The sequence below is a fragment of the Bubalus bubalis genome, chromosome X (genome assembly GCF_019923935.1).
Source record: "Bubalus bubalis isolate 160015118507 breed Murrah chromosome X, NDDB_SH_1, whole genome shotgun sequence".
NCBI lineage: Eukaryota > Metazoa > Chordata > Mammalia > Artiodactyla > Bovidae > Bubalus > Bubalus bubalis.
The window spans coordinates 120,460,493-120,480,665 of record NC_059181.1 but is presented as its reverse complement, the minus strand read 5'-3'; the positions used below and the strand labels follow the sequence as shown (position 1 = coordinate 120,480,665).

General features: G+C 41.2%; 1 protein-coding gene across 5 annotated transcripts in view; it reads right to left on the bottom strand.

The window, feature by feature from the left end:
• Positions 1–1,217: 1,217 nt before the first annotated feature.
• Positions 1,218–20,173, bottom strand: part of FGF13 (fibroblast growth factor 13) — a 574,659-nt gene continuing 555,703 nt past the window's right edge. For all 5 annotated transcript variants that reach the window (XM_025276624.3, XM_044937224.2, XM_025276623.3 and 2 more), the window contains 2 exons: positions 3,903–4,101; positions 1,218–2,614 (listed from right to left, as the gene is read on the bottom strand). In XM_025276624.3, coding sequence (XP_025132409.1) covers positions 2,478–2,614; positions 3,903–4,101 — 336 coding nt within the window. In that variant the 3' untranslated portion in view covers positions 1,218–2,477. The remainder of the gene's footprint in view (positions 2,615–3,902; positions 4,102–20,173) is intronic.

Genomic DNA, 20,173 nt, shown 5'->3' with positions numbered 1-20,173 from the left:
CTGACTTGTTTGTTACCAACAGACCTATGCTATTCTTGAGCAATGAAAAAGGAAAAGCTGCAAGGAAATTCGTCAATAATCAAATCTTAAAGTCCTTGGAGCAAGACTGAGACAATGCAGTACTTTTCTCTATAGATTGAAAATTAGGAAGACTGAATAGAGGGGGGCAAGGTTGAGTGAGTCTGGTTATGGCATAGGGTACCCAGGCTCCTGTCCAAACTGGGCAGGCAGAATCTTTCATGTAGCTGGACCCAAGAGCTCTGGCACGATGAGGGCTTAAGACAGGATCACAAGGTGACTGAACTGGGCTGGGTTGGCCTAGGCTAGGAGCTCCTGCTGAATCCGGCCCTGATGTCTTAGGAATCAGCAGCCTTCCTTTGTGCAAAAGCATGCTGCTTGGGGCCCCAGGAACTTTATTTGACAGATGCCAATTATGTTTCACTTGTTCCTCCACTCTCACCTTCCTACATGGTCGACTCCTGAAGCATCATGACCAGGCAATGGCAGCTTTGGGGAGATAGTGAAAAGTCATCAACACTGACAGTGTTTATGGTGACCCAAATGTATGTGTCTGTCAACTCAACAAAGACACTCCATGTGTACTTTATTGTAAGTTGTATATGATGAAAAATACTGCAAATGGACACCAAACTCTAGTTACTGAAATACATACCAAATTAGGAGGAAGTGTACAGATATCTGTAGTTGATTTTGAAAAGTATCACAAATAAGATGGAATGATGGATGGATAGATGTACAGTATAGTAGTATATGAATATTAGAACACAGGTGTAGGTTTACCAGCATTCACTGTAAACTTCTTTCTATTTTTAATTTATGGTTTGAAATTTTAATAAAAAAAGAAAATAGCTATGTTCAGTTCTCAGAGATGGAAAGGACTTGAGATACTTAGTCCTGTGCCTTTCCTCTATGGAAAGAAATGAGCATCAGAGAGGGGGAAATGACAGTGTGAACAGCAGGGTACTAGAATATAGATCCTTTTTTACAGTTCATCACTGAATAGGAATGAGAATTCTTCTGTTCCAGCCTGCAGTTCAGTATAACAATTACACTTTTAAGAGTATTCATGTGAATATAAATCTCTAGACTGTAGATTATCTGAAGGCAGTGATCAGATGTACATAATTCAGTGCGTAACTCCAGTTTCTACCACAATTCACGGCACATAATGGACACAGTAAATACACGTTAAAGGATTTTTCTTTGAATGAATATAAAGAGTTTATTCGGTGCGTATCTGGGTATACAACAACAAATATTAAACAACTTTTTTTTAAACTGTTTTGTGCACAGGACAGAAAACTGCCTGTACATGCTATGTCCACTTTTGGAACACAGATTTTAACAATTATTAATGCACAAAATCTTACATATCATGCAACTCTATGCCAAGATTCCAACTTTCTTCCATGCAACAGATATGAAGATCTAAATGGAAACCTAGCTAAGTCTTAAACACTTTTCCAGAAGCAGGTATAAGTATATGTTGTTTAGGGGTAACCAGTCTTAACATTTCCTTGTACACAATATTCACGTGCCAAGTACAATGACAGGAGGACTCATACGTATACAGATAAGACATTTCTTATTTTAACAACACAAAAGACAACATCACAGTTCCACAGTTACTGTCTTTACATAAGAAGCCACAATAATAGTTTAACATGATAACACAAATGGAATTAAGAGAAAACTACACTTGAGGATAATTTTTATTTTTAAGTAATCTTTACTGACTGGGGTTGACAACACAACACAATTTCTACGCACAAAGTACAGCACAAGAACTTGACCAGAATACTACGAATCTAAAGGGGAAAAAATGGTAAAATCACAAGAACCTTGAGCCTGAGATGCCAATTCAGCTTCAACCCTGAATTTGGTTGAGTTGGATTAAGTGACAGAGAGTCAATAGAACCATTGAATTTCAGAAATAATAAAATTGCAACGTAAAGAATACATATGAATCAAGCATAGATAGAAAACATTAAGCCAAAAAAACAACACGGTTCACAGAATTTTGTTTGCCCCTACAAAACACGGAAGCAGTTAATTTTGTTCTGTTTTCTTTTTTGTTTGTTTTTGAAGAACAATGATGGTCTTTTCAATTGTCTTGGTTGGAGAGCAAATTTTTCTTAATCAGCATTAGTGCTGTGAAATGTTTTTGGTTTGTCTTCCCCTAAGCAGAGGTGAGATCATGAGAAAATTGGGCAGTCCTTCTCCCAGATTTAGTTCACTGATCAGGCTCGGCACTGTTTTTTTGCACAAGCTTGATCTAAATTATGGGGCTTTTGGATGGATGAGAAGGTTTGATGGCAGATTAGAATAGTGAACTCTGCCTTGTTTGTTTGGTAAACATCATTGACAAATCTCAACTTTCGGGTGAAGGACTGCTAGAATTCAACAGCACCTGGAGGTAAGGTTCTGTTACAGAGCCCTTGTTTTGCCCTCACTGGCTACGTTGATTCGTTGTGGCTCATAGACTTGCCTCCGTTCAGCACGCCGGAGACACTTCTGCTCTTGGTCGGGGTCCCACTTCCAGATCGGGAGAACTCCGTGAGGTCATGCAGAGACGGCTCCTTGTACATGGCCACTACAAAGCATAGAGACACGGCGTCAGAGGCCATCGCACTGGCCCTCAGCTTTCCTTCTACCCCCTGGGCCTCTCTGCTGGAGGCCAAAACTGAGAAATGCTGCTTTCAAAGACTCAGTAGAGAGTGGACTGGACCAGATGAAGCAAAAGCCAGTCTTGGTACAGAGGTGTGTAGAGAATTCTAATGCCTTATTTCCATCACTGATGGTTTTATATGAAAAGTGAAAGTGAAAGTCACTTAGTCGTGTCCGGCCCTTTGCAACCCCATGGAATACAGTCCATGGAATCATCTAGGCCAGAATACTGGAGCAGGTAGCCTTTCCCTTCTCCAGAGGACCTTCCCAACCTAGGGATTGAACCCAGGTCTCCCGCATTGCAGGAGGATTCAAGTAATCTGGCTCCAGAAAATGTGCTGTCTAAGGGCGCTGTGTTGACTTGACTGGGCAGGCTGCCCCTCTGGTAAACTGCTCTTCTAAACTCGAGCCAGTAACCTCTTGAAGGGCTTGCTTTGCTTTGTCTGGATTTTCTACCCCCTTTCCACTGTGTCTCACTCCTTCTGTCATCCCTACTTCCTGTAGCCCATTCCTATCCCTCACACTTTCTCACTTGCTCTGTGTGTGTGTGTGTGTGTGTGTTAGTTTCTCTTTCGTGTCCAACTCTTTGTGACCCTGTGGACTGCAGCCCACCAGGCTCCTCTGTCCATGGAATTCTCCAGGCAAGAATACTGGAGTAGGTGACCATGCACTCCTTCAGGGGAATCTTCCCAATCCAGGGATCAAACCCACATCTCCTGCATTGGAGGCAGATTCTTTACCAACTGAGCCACCATGGAAGCCCTCTCATTTGCCACCAGGCTTCTAATAATGACCGAAAAACAAAACTGTGAAGGAAAACTGTTGGGAAAATACTGTTGGGCCCAAGGAGATTTCCAATAAGTGTTAAGTGTGCACGCATTTGAGCATCTGTATTTCTAACTATTTTGGCCTACCTTGAGGTTCTTGGCTGTCCTGAGTTAGCAATTAAGCTATTTCCACATAAGTAAGCTGTTACCACATGTAGATATATTGGGTTGGCCAAAAGTTCATTTGGATTTGGCCAAAATAAACTTTTTGGTCAACTCCAGTCAGGAGATTAGATGTTTCCCTCCAACTCTTTTTAAGTGTAAAATTTTACCAAATTTTTGTATAAATGCCTCAGGATGGAAGGATTATGTTCCACTTTCAAAATAAAGGATTAATTTCCATACCGATACTCATTTCATCCACAGCTGGTATACTCTCAAGTTTACCTTTCAGTGGTTTGGGCAGAAAGTGAGCTGCAGGCTTGTTCTTCTTTACATGGTTTCCTTTCATGATCTCTCCTTCTTTGTTCAGACCCAGATACCACCCTCGGCCTGACTGCTGCTGACGGTATATCATCGATGAATATGTCACGTAATAATTTTCAAACACTGATTCTTTGAATTTGCACTCAGGTGTGAAATGTTCCTACAAGAAAAGTAAATAAACAAAAGCTCAATATTTACAGCTATGAATTTCATGGAGAACCATATGGTATTGCCCTTCAGGAGTTTAGGACATACTTTGTTAAAGCTTGTTATGACTGGCATTCTATTTTAACAGCAGAAACTATTATCATTGGAAACTGAGACTATATATAACATTTCATGTGATGCTTTATAAAAAGCCCTAAGTGCAAGGGCTACTGATCAATAATTAGCTCTCTTTGTAATAAGGTAATGGAAAACTGAGAACCAGTCACATAAGTGTAATGTATTAGACAAATAGAGGAGCCAAAGATTGAAGAGACAAGCATAATACTGTCACATGGAGCTTTGTTCCTTTCAAGATTAAATATGAGAAATAAACATCTCATCCTTATACTTAATTTTCATAGATTGTCCACTTACTATATGCTATAATTTTCAATCACCCCAGGCTGAAATCTGTGTTACAGTGTTACAATGCTGAATGCCTAGATTTTTAAAGAATGCTACTAAGAAAGACTAACTTTCACTTTTAGATAAACTAAACTGATTTTTTTTTTTTCAGATCATTGGACCTTGACTTAAAAACAGAAAAAAAAAAAAGTCCCTCATCACCCCATCCTTGCCTTACAGTAACATTTCACACAAATCAATATAGAAGCAAGGAATTTACTTGCAGACATGAGCGAGCACCCCAGGGGATTCTGAACCTGACAATGTGATTTTCTGCCATGTACGTGACCATGTTTTCTTTGGACTTCCCCATACAAATGAAAGGTTCCTGACCCAACAGACTGTTTCTGAAAACAAACAAAACCAGAAAACCTTCTTTTAAGCTTTGCAATATGTGAATTATACAATAAATAGTTATGTAAAATATCCATTTGTAGACAATGAAATGAACAGCATATTTTAACCTCTAAATAATCTGCAGGGTGGCAGTGGGTCCACTTGGAGTCCAAGATAATGAGGAAAATGCTAAGTGAGTTTCCTATGACAGTGACACCAAGGACGCCCTTTGATTCTTGCTATTTTGCTGGGATCTTATCAGGAATAAGTTTTGATAAAACCTGAAAAAAAAAAACCACCTTGCAATAAAATCTTGCAATCTTTCCGGACACCTGTCCTTTGTGAACAATACCTCCATGGTCTTACCTTCCTTCATTTTCATGTTAGGTAGCATTCCAAGCAAAGTATACTATCTGAGCAACAGTATCAGAGAATCACTTCAGCAAAGAGAGACAGATTCCTCAAATGAGGCGGCTTTTTTTCTTAATGTTAAATAATTGAACACTTTTCTTTTTTCTGGAAATCCACAAAATCTGTTTCACTCAGTAATTTCACTGGTTCTTCCATCTGGCTTCCAGAGCGCCTGGAACAGAGTCATCTTTTGGGATAATTTCAGCCTAGGGGCATACTCGGTAGAGACTCAGAAGACTCACACAAATTCAACCTACTCAAGAAGCAATGTACTTTGAAGGCAACTATCACAGGGTAGGAACCAAAGCGTTCTATTTATGGGCTGTGAACACTCCTCTTTGTAGAATTCTCAACATAGGGAAAGCCAAGGTATGCCTACAAAGAAATATGACTAAAATAGTCTCCACGTGTTCTCTGCGGATGAGCACGATTGTATAGAATGTTGGTTTAGCCTTGCCTAGAGTAAAATGAGAACTTCATGTGGCATTTAAAATTCTCCACAATGCAGTCATTACCATGCCTTCAGTCTGTGCCTTTGTGCCTTTATAGACCCCATTCATGTCATTTCCTGGATCTCTCTACCAACTGGCTTTCCTCTCATTCCTCAAGGTTGAGCTCAAATATGACTGCCCTGAAATCATATATGACCTCTCCTAAACAAAGCTAGAGGAGGTGATGCAATTCCAGTTGAGCTATTTCAAATCCTGAAACATGATTCTGTGAAAGTGCTGCACTCAATATGCCAGCAAATTTGGAAAACTCAGCAGTGGCCACAGGACTCAAAAAGGTCAGTTTTCTGCCAATCCCAAAGAAAGGCAATGCCAAAGAATGTTCAAACTACTGCACAATTGCACTCATCTCACACGCTAATAAAGTAATGCTCAAAATTCTCCAAGCCAGGCTTCAGCAATACATGAACTGTGAACTTCCAGTTGTTCAAGCTGGTTTTAGAAACGGCAGAGGAACCAGAGATCAAATTGCCAACATCCGCTGGATCATGGAAAAAGCAAGAGAGTTCCAGAAAAACATCTACTTCTGCTTTATTGACTATGCCAAAGCCTTTGACTGTGTGGATCACAATAAACCGCGGAAAATTCTGAAAGAGATGGGAATACCAGACCACCTGACCTGCCTCTTGAGAAATTTGTATGCAGGTCAGGAAGCAACAGTTAGAACTGGACATGGAACAACAGACTGGTTCCAAATAGGAAAAGGAGCACGTCAAGGCTGTATATTGTCACCCTGCTTATTTAAGTTATATGCAGAGTACATCATGAGAAATGCTGGGCTGGAAGAAGCACAAACTGGAATCAAGATTGCTGGGAGAAATATCAATAACCTCAGATATGCAGATGACACCACCCTTATGGCAGAAAGTGAAGAGGAACTAAAAAGCCTCTTGATGAAAGTGAAAGAGGAGAGTGAAAAAGTTGGCTTAAAGCTCAACATTCAGAAAACAAAGATCATGGCATCTGGTCCCATCACTTCATGGGAAATAGATGGGGAAACAGTGGAAACAGTGTCAGATTTTATTTTTCTGGGCTCCAAAATCACTGCAGATGGTGATTGCAGATATGAAATTAAAAGATGCTTACTCCTTGGAAGGAAAGTTATGACCAACCTAGAAAGCATATTCAAAAGCAGAGACATTACTTTGCCAACAAAGTTCCATCTAGTTAAGGCTATGGTTTTTCCAGTGGTCATGTATGGATGTGAGAGTTGGACTGTGAGGAAAGCTGAGTGCTGAAGAATTGATGCTTTTGAACTGTGGTGTTGGAGAAGACTCTTGAGAGTCCCTTGGACTGCAAGAAGATCCAACTGGTCCATTCTAAAAGAGATCAGTCCTGGGTGTTCATTGGAAGGAATGATGCTGAAGCTGAAACTCCAGTACTTTGGCCACCTCATGTGAAGAGTTGACTTATTGGAAAAGAGTCTGATGATGGGGGGGATTGGGGGCAGAAGGAGAAGGGGACGACAGAGGATGAGATGGTTGGATGGCATCACCAACTCGATGGACATGAGTCTGAGTGAACTCCGGGAGTTGGTGATGGACAGGGAGGCCTGGTGTGCTGCAATTCATGGGGTCGCAAAGAGTCAGACACAACTGAGCGACTGAACTGAACTGACTGGAATCAGAACCGATGACACTTGTATTTGTGTTCCCAGGAACTCTTATCTCCATCTCTGGCATGGCCCTGTGACTCGGACATATGCATGCTTGCCTCTAGAAGACAAGGAACTTGTCTTTTATTTCTGAATCTGCCTTTCAGCCATCAGTGACTGATCATATTGCCTAGTTTACTGAACACAGTAAATCATTCAGTTATTGTTTACAGCAGGGGTCCCCAACACCTGGGCCACACACCAGTACCACTCTGTGGTCTGTTAGGAATTGGGCTGCAGAGAAGGAGGTGAGCAAGCGAAGCTTCATCTGTATTTACAGCCACTCCCCATTACTCACATTACTGCCTGAGCTCTGCCTCCTGTCAGAGCACCAGTGACATTAGATTGTCATAGGGGGGCGAAGACTACTGTGAACTGCACATGCAAAGGACCGAGGTTGTGCGCTTCTTAGGAGAATCATCCTGAAACCATGCCCCGCCCCCTCCCCGCCCCTGTCTTTGGAAAAAACTCTCTTCCACGAAACCAGTCCCTGGTGCCAAAAAGGTTGGGGACCGCTGGTTTACAGGATTTGCATTGCAGAGGTTCAGATTGACGTATTGGAAACACCAGGATTCAGAAGTATCAACCCAGTAAGAAGTCTGCAGGGAATTTCCTGAATACCACAGAATGAAATCAGCTGTATGTAGATGGAGGCTGTCATTTCAGGGACAAATCCTGTTTGTGTGACTTCGAATCTGTTCACAATAACAGATACTACACAGATACTGGCACCTCCAACATGCGGAGGAAAAAAAAAAAAACTTGGCAATTGTTACAACTATTGGAAAATGGCAAGGAAGGACTCAATGAACTGAATGCTCTGTCACATCCTGGCAATTTCTTAGTCATCACCACTAAATTTGGACTCAAGAACTCAGTAGAGAGGGAGGAAAATGAGGCCAAAAAAAGAATGTTGAAGCAACCAAAGCAGTGTTCTGTTCTCGGTGTGTGACACTGTCATTTTATCCAGTGCTGAAATGAGTAGGCAGAAGAGGCTTGATTTTTATCAAATGTGGAAAGATGTGAACATCCCACCCAACACAGGAAGGGCCACCAAAGGGAAGAGGGGTATAGCTACATCTCTGTGTCTCAGCAGCGGTTCACAGAAATAATAGAAATCGGATTGAACCCTAACCAGAGAAGCCTTATTCACAGAATACCAAGTAGACCTCTGGCAAGCAATCAGTCTTTGATTGATCTGGAGATGATTATTAGTGGTCTGGGAAAAAAGGTACCACAGTGGCCTTGACACTTAGTAGGCATGAAATAGAGGCAGCACTCACTGTACTCTGTATTGAATAGGCACCAGATAAATACTGGCTATCATAATAAATGAATTAAAAAGATGTCAAGCATTCCCTGCACAGCCACGAAGAAATTACTTGGCATGAGTACAAAAGAAAAGGTGCTTTATGTCTTCTAACCTTTCATGCATTGATTTCTCTTAAAAGTTGTTTACCTCTCTTGCATATCTATACTTATTTCAGAGGAATAATGTTAGTAAGGTTCAGAGGAATAACTCTGAAAAAAAAATTCAATCTTTCTCAACTCTCTTTTCTGTAATCATTCTCTCTATTCCCCTTAAAGTTCAAGGCTAGTTTTTTCCTCAGTGATTACCTAACTTTTTTATCCACAGAATCCATACCAGTTAATGACAGTGATTATATTTTGAGTAAAGAATGAAAAATCTACATTTGCAGAATGAACAGATCCAGGAGCAAAACCTAACAGTACAATTTTTTTTTAACCAATTAATTCACTATTAAGGGCAATATAGCTCTTTGAAGGTTTACCACTGACAAGATGAAAACATCTGAAACCCTCAACATCAGGTCAATAGAGCATATTAGAGAATACTTAGAGCTACAGATGGTGATGCTCAGCTGCCCTCAGTGGGGCATATTAGACTTCCACACAGACTTTGACAATCAAGTGAATAAGGCATTCATGCAATCAATAATGCAGGATATATGCAAAGAGCCCCCCAGATCCAATGGTGTGCTAGAAAGCAACTTTGTCCCAGAAGAAAGGCTCTGGACCTGGGATAGCAATTTACCCTGGTGCCTTGAGTTCCCTCTGGCACCAAGGGCACAGGATGGAGGGGATAAAATAGCTCTCCGGCCTCTTGGAGCTGGGGCCAGGTCAGAAGAAGCATGGGCTGTGATGGTAGCTTCCCGGAAGGGAGCCTACTAAGGGCCTCATCACTCCGCAGGGGATGTGAAGCTGTATCCTCAAGAAAGTGAAAGTGTTAGTCAGTCGGTCATGTCCGACTCTTAGCAATCCCATGGACTGTAGCCCGCCAGGCTCCACTGTCCGTGGAATTCTCCAGGCAAGAATACTGGAGTGGGTTGCCATGCCCTCCTCCAGTAGAGCCATAACCCAAATGGCAAGAGCTCAAAACCATCTGTATATCATGTATATCATCTCCACATGCTAAACACGTCCACAATACCACAGTGCACACACCCATGGCTAAGTGCCTTCTTGATTAAAAGAAGTCATTGTGGGGCTGGGGGGTGGGCTTCTCTGGTGGTCCAGTGGTTAAGGCTTCACTTTCCAATCTGACAGGTATGCATTCGATCCCTGGTTGGGGAGCTAAGATCCCACAAGCCAAAAAACCAAAACATAAAACAGAAGCAATATTCTAACAAATTCAATAAAGACTTTAAAAATGGTCCACATTTAAAAAAAAAAAAGTCATTTGGCAAACACACACCGTAATAGCAGCGTTTTCATACTTTTGCCCCCAGCTTTTGTATTTGCAGCTATGCTACCAACCGACAGGGTGGCAGTGTTCTACTTGAGTTTGTTTGTACCTCACTAGACTTTGAAGGGGAGAAGGCAATGGCACCCCACTCCAGCACTCTTGCCTGGAAAATCCCATGGGTAGAGGAGCCTGGTGGGCTGCAGTCCATGAGGTTGCGAAGAGTCGGACATGACTGAGCGACTTCACTTTCACTTTTCACTTTCATGCATTGGAGAAGGAAATGGCAACCCACTCCGGTGTTCTTGCCTGGAGAATCCCAGGGACAGGGGAGCCTGGTGGGCTGCCGACTGTGGGGTCACACAGAGTCGGACACGACTGAAGCGATTTAGCAGCTTAGCAGGCTTTGAGGATTTAGGAATATCGTGAATGCTTTGAACACATTTCTCTCAAAAGAAATCTTTTTTAAAAGGGCGGTGCTGATTTCCTTGGATCTCAAGAGACCAGCAGAGTCTCCTTAGGTTGTCCATACATAAAATGGCAACACGGAGGTCCTAGGCTGTTGAACAAAGCATGAACACTGAATGTAAGTTTTCGCATATGTAGACACTATGTGAACTGCACAAATCCTGGTAGAGATGAATGTGTCTCCATACATTTTGCTCTATTCACATGTCACATTTTTATTGGCATTATAGAACACAGAAAAACAGTTTATAGGTCGATGAGTGGGCATTTAAAGAAACTTTTAAAAATGAACTCAATAAAACATGATTTCTTCTTTTCAGCAAGTTCTAGAAACATAACTAATCTATCTTGCCCTTTACTTCTCTCACTTCCTTCTCTCTTCTGGCCACATTTTCAGTAGCCTGACAACCCAATTAATTTAACAATTACTGCCAAGAGCAAGGGTCACTCTTCTGATTCTCAGCCATGTTCTGATGACAATTATTTTCTAGATTTAAAGTTAGCAGCTTATACAAACAGGTCTGACTTGTGTGTGTCAATTATTCCCCAGCCTAATGAAAATAATATGCAGATTAACATTAGATTTTCAACTCTGTTTAAAAAAATAAAACAAAATAGAATCAAAATATAAATCATACCCATAGGGCACGGTGACCCCATAACTACCTATATTCTCTATATAAGCTTCCCTTCTATTGGTGATTTCAAAATCCAGGATTAATTATTATATTCAGGACTTTGATGTTCTCTCCCAGGGCATATTTGATGTGAATGAACTTCATTATTACTAAGATCAAAGCACGGGAAGGGAGAGGTTGGGGAAGAAGGAATCAATACTTAGCCAGTGCACTGTAGTTAAACAAAATTATTAATTCATGATAAACAGAGTTTGGTTTGTTCACTCAAATATTCCCTGGACTGTGGGATACTTGAGGGCAGCTCCGAGCATGGGGCCTGGCTTAGAGTCAATGATCAATATATATCTAGTGAAATAAACAAAGAAAAGAATGGAATTTCATAGGAAGAGGACTTGGGAGATAGCTTATACAGGTCCAAAAAAGGGTTAAACATGGTGGGATATGAATAGAGGGCTGTTTGAGAGGAGAGACTGACAAGTCAGAACTTGCCTGCCAGGGCAGAAAGAGTAGGTGATAAAAGGAGGAAAGCAGCCTACAGATAAATTCAATTTAAAAAACTGCAGAGGGAGGAGAGAAAGGGAAGGACGGAGGGAGGGAGACAGAGAGGGAGGAAGAGAAGAGGGACTAATAAAGACAAAACCGAAGCTGAAGCTCCAAGAATAAAGAGATTTTCTGGTAACCAAGATATAGGCATTAAACTCATACTCTTGGTCTTTGGCTCGGCAAACAGCTAAAGACTGCAACTAAATTCTGTTCACTTGATTTCTGTAAAAAGATGAGGAGGTGGGGTGGGGACCAGTCCTGCTGACCATACTGGATGGTTGGACGAGGAGACAATGAGATGATGTATGTGAAAGAAGCTCTGAGAATTGGAAAGCCCCATAAACATGAAATGTGTGATTACTTCTGATAATACATGCCCAGAAAACCAAGGTAAAATAAATACATTCTCTCTTCTTTTCAAGGTTCTTCTGCACTCTGGAATCTATTTCTAAAGAAAGGATCTGCCTATATTTGTTTTACTGCCATGGAAGGAGATAAATTCTGCCCCAAATGAGGACTGCACGTGAATGACACTCGGTGTTTAGCGTTCTCCTCCAAGCTTGGCTCCCCCAAAACTGTTTTGCTTCCTTCCATTTGTCATTTTAGTCTGCAGTCGGCTGAAAAGACTGCAGTGCTTCAAGACACAGCACTAAAGAGATGAAGTACTGAAAAATAGGCTTCGTGAAATACCACGTCACAAAATGACTTCAAAGTACACGTGCTAACTGGCAACCACTTGCAATGAAACAAATCATAATTAAGAATATGCACATGGGACTATTTCTCCTCATATGGTTATAGTGAAACTTCTCAGTAGCATTTTTGTATTCCAAGGTATCTAATAGACATTTTCATTGACCTTATGTTGAGTCCACAAAATAGGGCACCCCGGTATTGCCTTTCTTCAACTCTTAACAAACAAAAATGAAAAAAAAAAAAAAGGAAATTTTAACGAGATTGTCAAGCAATGGCTTGTATAAACAGAATTAGGATGCAGATATGACCACTTTTTAGCCCTGGGGTTCATTGAGTCCTTTGTATTGGCTTGTTCTAGAGTTTCATCTATTTCTGTAGAGCAGTCTCATGAAATATTGAATTCTACAATTTGTTTTATAAAATACACAGAAATAAGCTAGAATAAAGCAGGAATCAAAACAAAAACACTGCATCCCTTACAGAGCCTAAGAAGGGTGATTTTTGTTGTGGTTAAAAATGATTCTTTTAAAAAAAAGAAAAGAAAAAAAAGACCCTAAGGGCCTCACTAAGCTCCAAACCTGGTCAGCAGATACATTCTGAAATGGAAGTAACTTGCTGAGATTTGTGATGAAAAAGTGGGATAGGCCACACATCTCCAGGGCTGTGTGATTGGTCCAAGACAGTGTCAGTCTGGTCCAAACCTTGCAGAAGAATACAGATTGGCTAGGAATCCAATTAGGGAGCAGAAGAGAGATTTCATTTTACATAAGATATTACAGAGACTATGTGGCCATCATACTTTCTTTAAAAATCTTACTAGATTAAATCTTACTGCTGAACAAAAATCTGTGCATGGAAAAGCATTTTTTTTCAAGTGAAGAACACTTCTCTAAAGTAACTTTCTCCAATTTTTTTTTGTCTATGATGTGTATTAACACACAGTGTTGGTTTTTCTTATAAGCAGGGCTGACCTATGTGCTTTGAAAGGGGAATCAAATATCAGATATGATCTCTAAAAATAAACTTTCCTGTCTTTTGGCTGGTTACTGGAATTAATCTGTGACTATTAGCTAGCTATTCTCCATTACTGTGATGCTTTCTAATTTGTGGCAGGATTCTTCTGTAGAAGAACTTCAGAAAGAAAAGTGAAAGTGTGAGTCACTCAGTCATGTCTGACTCTTTGTGACCCCTATGGACTGTAGCCCACCAGGCTCCTCTGTCCATGGGATTCTCCAGGCAGGAATACTGGAGTGGCTTGCCGTTCCCTTCTCCTGGGGATCTTCCTGACCCAGGGATCAAACCCAGGTCTCCAGCATTGCAGGCAGATTCTTTACCATTTGAGCCACTGGGGAGTCTTCAGAGCAGGATCTAAACCCATCAGCAAGAGAATGACTTTGGAAGAATTTGTAGTCACCAAGCGAATAAACTTTTAGGTTGTACTTTAGATAGCTCTTCCAAGCTTCTGCCCAAATGTTCAAAGCCTGGGAACTGTGAAAACTTTCCCTAGACATCCAACAAACTGTCATGCAAAGAAGAAAGGTTCTTTCTGCATAGATCAACTGAAAAAACTCTGGCAAGGTAGGTGGCCTATTAAAACTAAAATTGTACCCAGGTGGCTGCATCAGGCGCCTGTTCTAGTGCTGCAGGCCACTGTGAGGGTGGTAATTCTGATTTGTGTTGGATAGTGGTTGAGTTAGATTTGATAGGGTCTGTCTCTGCAGAACAGAGTCATTTACAATAGCCAGAAGTCTACTTCTTCAAAGACTTTCAGAGAAGACTTCTTATCTTTTCTCTTGCACAGGTAGCAAAGCAATGCTTCTGCTCAGAAGGAAGTCACTAATATGTGCTTTCCACTGCAAACCAGAAAACCTGGAGTCACAGGGCAAGGTGCAAAGGCCTCATCTATAAACCAAGGATGAGAAAGATGTCATAGAGGGCTATGGGACAACCCATCGCATAACACCTGCAAACGACTTCTGGGGATAGGAAATTGTACAGAGTCCTGTTTCCACATAGAGAACGCATTTCCACTAACATTTACCCCTTGAAAGGAGATAATGAAAGGATGCCTGTGATAGTCACTTACCACGAGTCTGAGTGGTATGATTATTCACTAATCGAAGACTCAGATGGAAGAATCCATTCTCACCTATTCCTTACTGAGAGCCTACGGTGCACCGAGCACTGTGGGAAGTCCCTTTGCCTATATAATGATCTAATTTAATCTCAAAAGCAGGTCTCTGTATGAGCTTCAGAATGGAATGACCTCCCTGTGGCCTGAGAGAGGAGTTCTCCCACCTCACAAAGGAGAAAAACCACAGGAAAGAAGCCCTTACCAAGCCACTCCCTTATGAACTCCACTGCAAGTGCACCCTTTCACCCCAACAGTCACTGTGTAGACAAGTGCTGTGATGTCAGTTCTCCTCTAAATGAATAGTTCCAACGTTGGCTGAAGGGTCAGTCTTTCCTCCGATTCGTGTGTCCTGGCTCTCTGAACACCACAGACCTTCGAACCTGCCACATCAACTTTCCAGATTTCTGACTTCGGGCAGCTGACGTGGGCTCCGATCCTGAATCGATAAGAGGAGAATAGCAACACGTGCCTCCTAGGGAGGACTGCAGAGAGCATGGAAAGCAGCCAGCACACATGGGGGTGCTCACAGACTATGGGGTCCTTGGCCTTGCCTTACTTTCCTGTTCGTGTGATTGACAGGTGAATGCAGTCTCCTCCCCACGACCATCTCAACTTCAAACTGATCAGGGAGTAGAGAGGTGCCTTGCCAGTTCACAGAGCTTCAAGTTACACATGAACTATATGGGTGAGAACTCCTTTCGTTACTGATTCCTTTGCAAGGGTGGCAATGCACTCATCTTTCATTTGGGGCTTAAAATATCCTAAGATTCCAAAATTTGAATTACTGTAATGTGATCAGTGAACCTGCATGATATTAAAGAGATTTGTGAAATAATCCAGTATTAATGGGCCAAGTGACATTTACACATCTCATTTTAATTACTATGCCACAAAAGTGCAACATGACTATTCCATTTCTTTTGTTCTAAACCACTGTTTTGCTAGTTCTACTTTCATCATGTAGGTTACTAATAACAACAATCCTGAAAACTCTAATAGCTCCTTATGTTTAAGCAGCACCTACTTTAACAGTTTTCTACAAATGCTTCAATAGTTAATGACATTCGAGTGACAGATAAGGGACATTTTTATAATGATGACAATAAGAAAGGTAACGATTACAATGGATTTGGTAGACTTTTTTTTTTTTACAGTTGAAGAAATGAAACCAGAGATATTAATGCACTGGAATCTGGCTTTCACACTTTCATTTAGAGAATGAATCCAGAGCAGGGAGGCAACTCCTTCTAGAGGAAGCTGGAATCTGTTTAAGGTAGCCGGAGTTGACATGCGTGTGTGTATGTGTGTGCTCAGTCACTCAGTCATGTCTCTCTGCAACTGTAGCCCACCAGGCTCCTCCATCCATGGAATTCTTCAGGCAAGAATACTGGAGCCATTTCCTTCTCCAGGGGATCTTCCCGAACCAGGGATTGAACCCACATCTCTTGCATTGACAGATGGATTCCTTACCACTGAGCCACCTGGGAAGCCATGTTGACGTGCGAGAGACCCTTATTTTCAGGCAACTTGATCTCTAAGATGTTTCCAGAGCTGAAAAACACCGAGGACCCAGCAGTGCTAACTGGCCTGGGCTGCAGAGGAAAGGAAGAGCTTTAACTCAGAGCACAAGTCAATCCTGCCGGGCAACATTCCACGGATCTTAAGTAATGTGTCCATGGAACATTCTCTTAGTTTATGCCATGAAAACTTGATTCTTCTATGGCAAAATATTCATGTCTGAATTTCAGTACATTTGGGTGCTGCTTTTCTTTTCTTTTTAGGGACCTCTCTACACTCAAGAGTTCTTAGGGGATGACCCCAGAGAACTTTTACTGACATTAGCCTTCTGCCTCTTTAGGTGCAGAGGTGGGTAACTGATAGAGCAAAATAGAAATCAGCCTGATCGGAGTCCTGTGTCTATATGTCTTTGCGACCCCATGGACTGTAGCCTATCAGACTCCTCTGTCCATGGGATTTTCCAGGCAAGAGTGCTGGAGTGGATTGCCATTTCCTTCTCCAGGGGATCTTCCCAACCCAGGAATTGAACCCTGGTCTCCCGCATTGCAAGCAGACGCTTTACCATCTGAGCCACCAGGGAAGCCCTCTCAAGAGACAGACAGACATAAAAAGAGAAGCGGGAGTGGGGCAGACAAAGAGACAGAGAAAGACAACAAGAAATGAGAAGAGAAAAAGTCAAGGCGGCAAGTTCTTCTTTTTCCCAGTTCTATAATCCTGAGGCCTTTGAGAAATGCCTGCCGTTCCCCATCCGGACTCCACCCCTAACCCCACCGTACAGGGGGAGGGTGAGAAAGTGAGCCATCTCTCTTGTTGGAGAAAATCTGTCTCCTGTCCAAATTCCAGGTTGTGCTAAGACCTCAGGGTAAAATCTGAGAAGCCACCCAGGGCAGGTTGTTCTTCTGTAAAGTCAGCATCTATAGAGGAGCCTGATAAACAAATAAACCTATTTCTTCTAGAGATTTTCTTCTGTGGAAAGCACATCCATCTCTGAAGGAAAAGAAAAAGGAAGTCCAGGTCTTTGGAGAAACTCAGGATTAGTATAAAGTTCATTAAAATAAGACACTTTGATATATGAATGTTGTTATCATAAAGTGAATTATATTTTCATAAGAGGGACGTAATGTTCAGATGTGTAACTATGGCGCAGTAAACAAGACAACGGTTCCCTATTTATGACCAAACTCTTGTCACCTGTGATGCTGTTTATGCTCCTCATCACCTGATACTATTGTTTGAGAGAAACCACGGCAGAAAACGCAACACTTTACAACAGTGTTTACACCGAGTATCCAGCTACAATTCATAAATGAGCTTTCAGTAGCTTAGATTAAATTAAATTTGGTCTGTTCTGGATTTCCTGAAATACTGCAGCATTTTTAGATTCATTTTTTAAAAGGGTTTTGATGTCATTCAATTTTGAAATAAATACAGTTCTTTATCAAAATATGCAATTTCAATTTTCAAATATTTGTTACCTAAGTACTACCAGAGTTGAAAACACAAGGCAAGGATACAATATAAACTATGAGAATATATCAAGATGATTAATATTGCATAAGCTTTGCACAACCATCATCTATTTGGAATAATTTTCAGCTTTCATTTTCAACAGTGTAGATTGTTAAAGCATTTGCATGATAATGCAAAATACATAAATTATCCCTGCAGGGAACACTTAAAACTTAAGGTAATTACATAGCATAGAAGTGATTTCAAAGAACTCCAACAAAATAACAAATAATTCTACAGTCACCCTTTACAATGCTTATTATTCTGTTATCAGTGATCTTGACCACTAAAATCCCTTTCTTTACAATTGTATTCACATTATCAATTCTTACTTTGTTCTTTTACCATCAAGCTCTTACAGCTGGCCCTGAAAATTTGCATGCTGTAAAAGCTGAACTAGACAGCTAGTAGAGATGAATTCCCCAGTTATATTCATGCTGTGAACAGAACCATAACACTCCCTTAATATATCTTATCATTGCACTTTTATACTAAACACGAATCCAAATCAAGTCCTATTTTTTACATTCCTCCTGTTTAAAATCTTTTAATGGCTCCCTGCTGCCTACAGGATAAAATCCAAAACTCCCTGGCCTGGCGTTCAAGGCCCTCCATAATCTCACACATGTGTTCCTACAACTCTAGCATAAGATTCTTCAAGTCCAGCCAGACTGGAGAAATAAGGCCAGGACCAAAAGCAGCAGAGATTTTTCTTATGAATGGAAAAATATCTCCTCCAAACCAATTAGTATGCTTTAGAGGCTGGGATATTCACTGTGATTAGAGAGAATTACTGCGTCACAGGGAATATATAACTAATCTCTCCTGAGTTTCTTAGGCTCTGCATTATTCTTATTTTTTAAATTCAAAGAAAATGTCTTGCACTTCTGGAACATCCCAGCCACCTCGTGTCTCGGTTCTGCACCCTGTGACTTAACAGGGGCTGCCCCCAGGTATGGAATTTTCTGGAGGCCACTTGGTAATAACCGGTAGCTCTTCCTTTCACGGCACAAAGAGAAAAGAGAGTCAAATGTCAGCATGTCAGGAACCTCCAGGCTCAGTTTCAGCCGGAATGCAAAAGCACTTTACAACTGACTATTTCTGAAGACTTTTCACAGTATCGAGGAAAAGGGTAATGAAATTGTATCTGAACAGAAGGAAGCTAAATTATTTATCTCATACTAATTTTTACCAGATGGCTGGTGATGAAAAATCTATACTGGCAAATCTGCTGTATATATTAAAGATAACCAAGGGGGCTAAAACTTTAAATGGTCACAATATATTTGGATTTAGTTTTATGGCTCCTATTGATTCCATACATAGGTTCTTCTAAGTGCATGTGAATGGGACACAATAAATCATCATCAAATCATTAGGAGCTGCATCTTCTATTCATGAATCACATCAGCACTTGGATTATGTATCTTTTTTTTCTTAAATCTGTAGAGAGAATACATTTGGGATGTAGCCACACAATGTTACCTACCATATCCCTCTGTATCAGGAGGTTGCAAATGACACTCCTTCCCCAAGAGAAAGAGGAGATCACAGTCCTCAGAAGGAAATTCCCTCACCAAGCTTCCAGTAGAACCAGTTAAATGCTGACTTCTGATGACAATAAACCGTTGAGGACTGGAAGGGAGATAGGGTGTACCAGATGTACATCCTTTTCTGCTCAAGTGATGTCTCTAGGGAGCGGGTTGTGTGGGTTCAACATTCAATTTGGGCCTGTCATGGATCCCTTTCCTCTCTGAAGCCCACTACTGGAAAAAGCCCACCCTTGTTCTTTGGTTGACTCTCAAACGCCAATTGTTCAGGAAAGGCTAGAATACATTCGATAACACGTGCTGGTTCATATCGAACAAAGCACGTTCACATGTGCCAAGCCACTTGTTACTATTCTCCAGGTAAAGCAGGTAAAAGCGTTGGCCCTGGCAAGGAATTGATGTGTATACCAAATCCCAATGTATGATTCACCTAGTGAGTCAGAGCTCTGAACAACATCTTTATACAATGTATGAAGACGAATTGTCTTACATATCATTTTATGGGAGTTACATGCCTTCAAGTCAATGAAGACTGTTTGAGTGCCTACCATGTGCACTGTTTTTCCTAAACTAGATGCCGATACTCATGGTGCTTTAGCACTTTTGGCAGAGCAGCTGCTGTCCCACAACAGTTGTCCAAAGAGGACTTTTGGAGCTGCAATCAGAACTCATACAGTGCCCCAAGGTGTGTTCTTATGGTGAGAGACAACAGGTCAAAATTGAGTTCCGTAGTCTACAGTGGTCAAGCAAGATACAGACCTACTGCGCATTCTTCCCACTATGACAACCTGATTCAGCATTTATTTCATTTGCAAAAGATTCATTTAGTCATTTAATCTGTTATAGTTAAATGTTCTACTGTCAGCAGCAGCAGCAGCTAAGGAGTTACCAATTGCTCAAAAATTGTGGCGATCCGGGGTCAAGGTACAGATTAGAATGGCAATAGCTGA